At 49.0% G+C, this 8,834-nt stretch overlaps 1 protein-coding gene across 1 annotated transcript; it reads left to right on the forward strand.

The window, feature by feature from the left end:
• Window positions 1-7,278: 7,278 nt before the first annotated feature.
• Window positions 7,279-8,203, forward strand: LAJ45_11030 (uncharacterized protein; the record flags this gene model as incomplete). The annotated part of the gene is made up of 2 exons (XM_046120543.1): window positions 7,279-7,881; window positions 7,931-8,203. 2 exons carry the CDS (start codon window positions 7,279-7,281, stop codon window positions 8,201-8,203), a joined length of 876 nt encoding a protein of 291 aa, XP_045966314.1.
• Between the last annotated feature and the right edge of the window lie 631 nt (window positions 8,204-8,834).

Below are 8,834 nucleotides of genomic sequence, written 5' to 3' on the forward strand. Positions count from 1 at the left end.
CATATAGTATTGCATAGATAAATAGATACAGATTATAGATCTCGGAGACCAAGAACCTGGAAGAGGGGAGTAGTGTAACGGAGCCATTTCAACTGTCTGGTGTATGAGTACACACAGGGCCCGGTTACATGCTGAGAGTTATTGTTAGAAGCCAGTTGCACAGTGACATGCAAGTACCGGCAGTGTGGTTAGCTACCAACTGTCAGAGTAACTACATTCTGAGCGCTAGGAAGAGGATCTACTCATGGGAGCAATGACTGACGAGTCTGTGCCTCGCCAATGATTAGAGGGCTAGCCAGAGTGAAGCTCTGAGTGCTCAGCGATCCTCCACATCCTCTGAGCATTGGAAGTCCGCCAGCAGTGGAAGAGACTATGCCTGGGAAGTCTACAATAAGCGGAAGCTCTACAGCAATGATTAAGCTTACACCTGAGCGGCAGCTCATTCATGCAGGACCCTAGTTGTGTGGCAACAAAGGCTGCAGGTGTTACAAAGGCTTTGACTAAGGGTGGTTGCCTTCGGAATCGGAAGCACTCGCTGACGCTTAGAGAGAAGCGGGGTAGCGATGGTATTGCTTCCCTTCCACTAGGAGGCAGCACCGGAACTTAGTAAGGAAGTAGGAGCAGAGAATAGAATCCTTTGGAGTATAAGTACTCAGGATCATTCCCGCCCAACTGACCTGATCCTCATCTTCGAGTAGACCATTATCGGTAGCAGAGCCCTTAAAGATTATTGAGTTCTAGCGATAGTATCTTTGAATAAATCTGCACCTGATTTCTATCTTGCACGGCCGCATCTATTCTATTGGATTCTAGCGATACATAGATAGGCTGCCCCCGTTACAAGAAGTTTGGTATGCTCCAACCACTGGAGATACCTTATCGGCCATGGGCTTCCATCTCTATGTACTTTATTGTGGGATTACCGGAGTCAAATGGGTTTACTAAGATCTGGGTAATAGTGGACCGCTTCTCAAAGATGGCACATTACATCTCACTTCCTACACTCAATAAAACGGAAGATCTGGCTAAGTTGTTCTTGAAGGAAGTCTGGAGACTACATGGGTTACCTGATGACATAGTCTCGGACAGAGATAGCAGGTTCATCTCTCACTTTTGGCAATCTCTCATGACCCTCCTCAATGTGAAGCTGAAGATGTCCACTTCTTTCCATCCCCAAACGGACGGCCAGACAGAAAGAGTTAATCAGACCCTGGAACATTACTTGCGGAGTTATTGTTCATATCAACAGGATGACTGGGCGGACCTCTTGCCTTTGGCAGAGTATGCATACAACTCGGCGGTCTCTGTAACGGGGGCACTCTCTTCTATGTATCGCTAGAATCCAATAGAATAGTTGCGGCCGTGCAAGATAGAAATCAGGTGCAGATTTATTCAAAAATACTATCGCTAGAACTCAATAATCTTTAAGGGCTCTGCTACCGATAATGGTCTACTCGAAGATGAGGATCCGGACAGTTGGACGGGAATAGCCCTGAGTACTTATACTCCAAAGGACTCTATTCTCTGCTCCTACTTCCTTACTAAGTTCCGGTGCTGCCTTCTATCGGAAGGGAAGCAATACCATCGCTACCCCACTGCTCCCTAAGCGTCAGCGAGTGCTTCCGGTTCCGAAGGCAACCACCCTTAGTCAAAGCCTTTGTAACACCTGCAGCCTTTGTTGCCACACAACTGGGGCCTGCATGAATGAGCTGCCGCTCAGGTGTAAGCTTAATCATTGCTGTAGAGCCTTCGCTTATTGTAGACTTCCCAGGCATAGTCCCTTCCACTACCGGCGGGCTTCCAATGCTCAGAGAATGTAGAGGATCGCCGAGCACTCAGAGCTTCACTCTGGCTGGCCTTCTAATCATTGGCAAGGCGCAGACTCGTTAGTCATTGCTCTCATGAGTAGATCCTCTTCCTAGCGCTCAGAATGTAGTTACTCTGACAGCTGGTAGCTAACCACACTGCCGGTACTTGCATGTCACTGTGCAACTGGCTTCTATCAATAACTCTCAGCATGTAACCGGGCCCTGTGTGTACTCATACACCAGACAGTTGAAATGGCTCCGTTACACTACTCCCCTCTTCCAGGATCTTGGTCTCCGAGATCTATAATCTGTATCTATTTATTCTTTGCAATACTATATAACAAGAAACTCCTTTTGGTGTGGAAGGGAACGAGAAATCTTCAAGGAAATGCTACTGGCCTAGAGTCCTCTTGTCTCTGGGCTTCCTAGGATACCTCATATGGAAATCCCGGAGGGCTTCTTCAGCACTCTTTCTGAGATGTTCCCAGGGTTCCCATGTAGCGTCCTTATTCTCATAACCTTCCCATAGCACCAGGTATTCCACCCTTCTCCTCTTCTTATTGACTCGGCTATCAGCTACTTCCCGGACGATCCAGTTCTGTTCTCCTGCAATTTCCTCAGGTTCCGGGGGGGAACTCTTCTCTCAGAGTTCGCTGGCGCTCTGTAGGGTTCCTGGAGAGAGACATGGAGGACAGGGTGGATTCCCATTTGCGGGGGAAGAGAGAGCTTGTAGGCACGGGTACCAATAGCTTCTAGGACCTTGAAGGGTCCCATCTTCTTCTGATCCAATTTTCCCAATGGCCGCTTTGTTTGCACATTGCGCCGGTCTAGCATAACTTCATCTCCAGGCTTGATTTCCGGCGGTGCCAGGGCATGTGCATCATACCACCGGGCCATCCTTAGTCTAGCCTTTCCCAAGCTTGCATTCATAGCCTGCCAGATAGATTCCCATTGAGATACCATGACCTCGCTTGCTGGATTGTTCCATTCAACACCTTCCCATGGTACCGGCCAATTGGTCCTGGGTTCATATCCATAGTTGGCATAGAAAGCCGATACTTTGGTAGACTCAGAGACCGCCGAGTTATATGCATACTCTGCCAAAGGCAAGAGGTTCGCCCAGTCATCCTGTTGATATGAATAATAACTTCGCAAGTAATGTTCCAGGGTCTGATTAACTCTTTCTGTCTGGCCGTCCGTTTGGGGATGGAAAGAAGTGGACATCTTCAGCTTCACATTGAGGAGGCTCATGAGAGATTGCCAAAAGTGAGAGATGAACCTGCTATCTCTGTCCGAGACTATGTCATCAGGTAACCCATGTAGTCTCCAGACTTCCTTCAAGAACAACTTAGCCAGATCTTCCGTTTTATTGAGTGTAGGAAGTGAGATGTAATGTGCCATCTTTGAGAAGCGGTCCACTATTACCCAGATCTTAGTAAACCCATTTGACTCCGGTAATCCCACAATAAAGTACATAGAGATGGAAGCCCATGGCCGATAAGGTATCTCCAGTGGTTGGAGCATATCAAACTTCTTATGTCTTGAGGTCTTATTCCTCTGGCAGCTGTCACAGCTCCGGACATATTCCTCAACATCTTTATCCATGTTGGGCCAAAAGAAGTTTTCACCCGCTCTAATGTCTTGAACTGGCCGAAATGGCCTGCCACCTTAGAGTCATGGGTATCGGTCAGGATATCCATCTGGAGCTTCTTGTCCTTGGGAATGTACCATCGATTCTTGTAAAAGATGAGGCCGTCCTTGATAGACAAGTTTTGGTCCAAGTTTGGTTTCCTTTCAACCAGGGAGCGGTGTAACAGGGCCACAGTAGGGCTGTTACAAAAATACCTGTTCTACCAGTCAAGCCATACGGCCCTAGGTTAACCGCAGCTGGTTCTTCATCGATGGGTGAAGAGAAGGGCAGATGAGCCCCTACCTCTATTGGTATAGAGGGTAGAGATCCTGGCGAGCAAGAAGTCTTACAAGTCAAGCTAGACGACTGGACCAAAACTAGAGCAGCAGGACGAGCAGGCCAAATAAGGAAGGGTAACCCCAAACATAAGTTACCCTACCTTGGCATTCAACCTTTGAGGCGCAATAACTTTGCAGCCGGTGCCCGGAAAATATGCTTTACCACGTCAGAAAGGATCCTGGCGATGCTCCGGTCCATTTGGGGTGGTTGAATGAACGCATTGCGGAGTTGAGGAAACACTGCAAAATAAACACGTTTTAGACCCCCAAAAATAACCCCCGGAGCGTCGAACCGCCGGAACCCTCCTGTTTCAGCCCGGTGCATCTTTGGGGGGAGTAAGAGTGCGACCCAAACTACCAAAGCAAACCTTTGCTTTAAAAACACCCAAATCTATTCTAAATACTCTGAATAAGCAATTGCTGTCTGGTCGGCTGTTTCCTCTAGTTCCTAGGATCCCGACCCTTTCTTGGCAAGGATTGCGAGATTTGACTCGGACGAAAATTCGTCCGCGGTGTGGTAGCAACTCTTCTCCTCCCCCCTGATAGAAAATAGGTGGTGCCCCCAGATTATTTGAAAGGCGGACGGCCAGTGAAAAAAGGAAAGAGGTAATGAAGGAAGGGGCGCCGAACTTCCATAAAGGAACTCGGTTGCCCCAGCTTGGTCTCGGGGGGATCAGCGAGTCTTTACCAGCGAGGAGCCCCCTTAAAGTTATTAAGTTTCTAGACTACAAATAACGATCAAACAAATGAAACTCTATCTTTCCATCGAACGAGCCGAAAGGATAGCTTGTCGAATTCCTTTCTGCCTATCTACCTGATCGAAGTCACGGTCGGCCCTTTCAAGGCACCCCCGTTACAGTATAATTTTAAGCTCCTCGCTTAAAGAACCCCACGAGAAAGAAAAAAACCTACCTGAACACCTAGGACCACTTTCAAGGCTGAAATAACCGAGCAGTTAGCTTTTTTTTTTCAGCTCAGGCTGGCATGGGAGAGGCTAACACTTTACTATGGTCTCCACTGTATCCGTCAGAGGGTTATAGCGCCCACATTCGCTCAAAGGGTTATAGCGCCCACATTCGCTCAAAGGGTTATAGCGCCCAGCTTCGCTCGGAAAGGAGACCACATTCAGGATCGCTCCTAGAAAATCCTGATAGTCCCATTGACCAACGGCCCCCATTCCCCATCTGGGCCCCAGTCCCAACCAAAGTCAACGTTACTTCGTCCACGATGACGGCAGGAAGAGTCCGGAAGAGGGAGATAACTGGCTTTCTTCTGGCGCCACCATGCCTCGTAATATGCTTGGAGAGCCAGTCTTTGTCTCTCCCTTGCCTCTTCTTGGACCACTCGCTGCCGCATCCACTCAGCTCCCCTTCCATCTCGCGCAATCTCATCCCGCATCCACCGCACCTGTTCCCGTTTCTCCATCAGTGCCGCACGGACACGAGCCTGACCAACACTTCTGTCCCCTGGTTGGGAGAAGGGATAAGGACGACGGTAATCCTCCCGAGTCAGAAATGGGACCTGGTTGAAATGGCCATCGAAGGTCGAGGTCTCCAAACTCCGAGGAACAGCATGCCTGTGGAAGCATTAGCGGTAGTAAGAAGAGGTTACACAACTCGCTGGATCATGCCTACCTCATAGCACTCCGTGATCGGACGGCTTTACGAGCAACTCTCCGAGCGTGGATGGTGTTACCACCATCCAGCTCCAGGAGATCAGTAACAACCGCACCAGTTGAGGATCTAAGCCTTGTCCCCCGCCGAGATCGACTAGCGTTAGATAAAAACGCTTGTACAATAGACGAATTGATCGCAATGAACAAAGAGAGGAATAGAATAAAGAAAAACATTATTGCTGAAAGGAGGTGATAAATTTGGTGTTGGGTGTGGAAAGATCGAACTCCCTGGAGTGTAGAATGAATAGAAGGAAAAGAATTCTTACCCTCCTTAGTTCGACGGATACCCCGCTTTTATAAGCGAACTCCTATTCCAGTTCCGAGAATCAGCGTGGTTAGCCGAAGCAGGAGTTCGGTCCGGCTTTAACCAACCCGGCACTAACCGTGGAAGGAGACAAGGACACCGAGTTTACCTGGTCTGAGGGATAGGAGCATGCGTTCGAAGTCCTGAAAGAGGCCTTCCATCCGCCCCCGTACTAGCCCACTTTGATGCCGAGCTAGCTACCAAGATTGAGACCGATGCCTCCAACTTCGCTAAATCTAGCATACCGTCCCAATTCCACCGAGATGACAACAAGTGGTATCCAGGAGTCTTTTACTCCAAAATGATGTCACAAGCCGAACGGAATTATGACGTTCACGACAAGGAGTTAGGTGCCATTGTGTCATGCTTCAACGAGCGAAGTCTCCCAGGAGAAACCTCCAGCCGGAGGGAAACCTCCAGCCGGAGGGAAACCCCCGGTGGAGAAAAAACCAGAACCCAGAACCAGCGGGTAATGGTGGACAAAATGGAATAGTCCCCCCGGTTGGTGGCGATCCCAACCCGGGAGGGGACTCAGATAGTTCAGATTCGGAGCCTGAGTATGGAGATAGGAGAGGATGGCGGAGATACCTCAGGAAGATGCTGGAGAAGCAGCAGACAGAGCTCCTGGCCTCCATGACACAGTTCATGAGACCTCCGGCCCCCTCACACCCCTCCGCTGCCTCCAGGGCCCGAGAACCAAAGGCACACCCTCAGGCCAAGTTCAATGGCAAAGCAATAATGTGGGACCTCCATCGGCAATGTGAGAATGTCTTCTCCATTGAAAGCCAGTTCTTTACCTACGAAGAGGTTAGGATCCGATATGCTGGTAACCTGATGGAAGGAGAAGCCCCAGCCAACTGGTATGAGGCTTACCACAGCTCCATTGACCAAGCTTCTGCCAACCGGATAGCTGGGATGTCTGTGGTGTTAGATGAGAAATGGAAGTGCTGGGATTCCTTTGTGGATGCTCTCAGAGCAGCCTTTGGCGAAGCTATCTCTAGGGATGATGCGGCAGCCCAATGGAAGGCCCTTACCCTCACAGCCAAGGGTCAGTTAGTGGATGATAAGATCCTCAGTTCCCATATTTCCGAACCTAGGCATGAGTTGGGCTCGCTTTACCTCCGTTACACCTCTGGGTTTCCTCCAGCCTGGGTTCGCCAAGGGGTTGTCCCCGGAATCCCATAGAGGTACACCACCCCCGGAGTCACCTTCTGCGTTCCTACAAAGATACGGTCACGGTCGTCACCAACCAGCAAAAAAAAAAAAAAAAAAAAAAAAAAAAAAAAAAAAAAAAAAAAAGGGGGGGGGCGCTGAAACCGAGATAAGCTCGATGGGCGGCCAACCTCGCGGAGTTTGACTTCAAAGTTGTATACCGCCCTGGAAAACTAAAAACGCCAAACCAGACATCTTGTCGCGGCGTTGGGACCACGCCCTTAAAGAGGGGGGTAAGGCTCATCAAGACCCTGAAATTCTTGTTTAAGCCAGGACAACTTATAATGGGTTCTGTCCAACACCCGATCGTTATGATCAACTCAGCATGTGCAAGATCAGCCCAAATCTGCAAACTCACACCGGTGCTCCTGGATGAAATCTGGGCTCAAGCAGCCTTAGATCCAGAGTACCTCTCTTTGAAAAAAGCCATTGAGAACACCTCTGGGAATCTGGTGAACCGATACCTGACTTTAAAGGACGGACACGTCTTCTATAAGGAAAGGTGGTACATTCCAAATCATCGGGAACTGAAGCTCAAGATCCTGAGCGCCCTACATGATTCGAAGACTGCTGGTCACTTTGGACAATTCAAAACGGCAGAACGCCTTCGGGCACTGTCCTTTGCCAAAAGATGGACAACGATGTGGAAGAATACGTTCAGAGTTGCGATACATGTCAACGCGCTAAAGCCTCAAACACACAAGAAGAAAGGGATTTTGCAACCTTTAGAGGTCCTCTCTATTCCTTGGAGTTCCATTTCAATGGACTTTATCACCAAAGCAACCATCGAAGAACTTGCTCAAATCTTCCTCCGGGAGATATGGCGACTGCATGGACTTCCTGAGGAGATTATCTCCGATCAGGACTCTAGATTCGAAACATATCGTCCTCAAACTGACGGGCAAACTGAGAGAGTCAACCAAACGCTAGAACAGTATATCAAAAAACTATTGCTTCTGTCAGCGGGACGATTGGGCAGAGTTACTCCCGCTTGCCAAGTACGCCTACAACACGGCCACCCAAGAGTCAACCAAAGCATCGCCATTCTACGCGAACTATAGGTTTCAACCAGATTCCACTTGGCCCTCACTTAAACGGAAACTAGACAACTTCGACGCGTCCAGCGCGGCACAAGCACAGCAGAAAGAATGGTATGATCAGAAACAGATGAGTGCTCCAGAACTGAAGGTTAGGGACGAGGTGATGCTGGACCGATGCAACATCTTAACCAAGTGACCCTCAAATAAGCTAGACCACCAAAAAAAAAATGGGTCCCTTTGAGGTTGTCGGGAAACTTGGCGTCGCGTCCTACAGGCTGAATCTACCCACTCAGTGGAACATTCATGATATCTTCCATATATCTCTGCTGGACCCTCAACGAGCTATACTGCTTCCACCTCCGGATGAGGTTCAAGGGGAAGGCAGTTACGTTCTCAAGAAAATAGCCGATAGCCAATGACAGCAGGCTGGTCGTGGGAAGAAGTTCGTGCAATATCGGATTACCTGGGAGGGTTATCTCTCAGAAGACTCTTGGGAACCGTACAAATTGTTGTAAGGAATGGCAGACGAGCCACTCCGAGAGTTCCATGCGAAGTATCCCCGAAAATCATGGGACGCATGGTAATACAGGAAAGTGCGGGAAACCGAGACGACGGAGTGTTCTGGGATAAGCGTGGAGAAAACGAGTCTCCCCTTGTTAGGTCACACGTTTCACTTGAGGTTTCCTTTGTCAATAGAAATGGATGCAAAAAATAGAGTGTAACGGAGCCATTTCAACTGTCTGGTGTATGAGTACACACAGGGCCCGGTTACATGCTGAGAGTTATTGATAGAAGCCAGTTGCACAGTGACATGCAAGTACCGGCAG

The sequence above is a fragment of the Morchella importuna genome, assembly GCF_003444635.1.
Source record: "Morchella importuna strain M04M26 chromosome Unknown Morimp01GS054, whole genome shotgun sequence".
Classification (NCBI taxonomy): Eukaryota; Fungi; Ascomycota; class Pezizomycetes; order Pezizales; family Morchellaceae; genus Morchella; species Morchella importuna.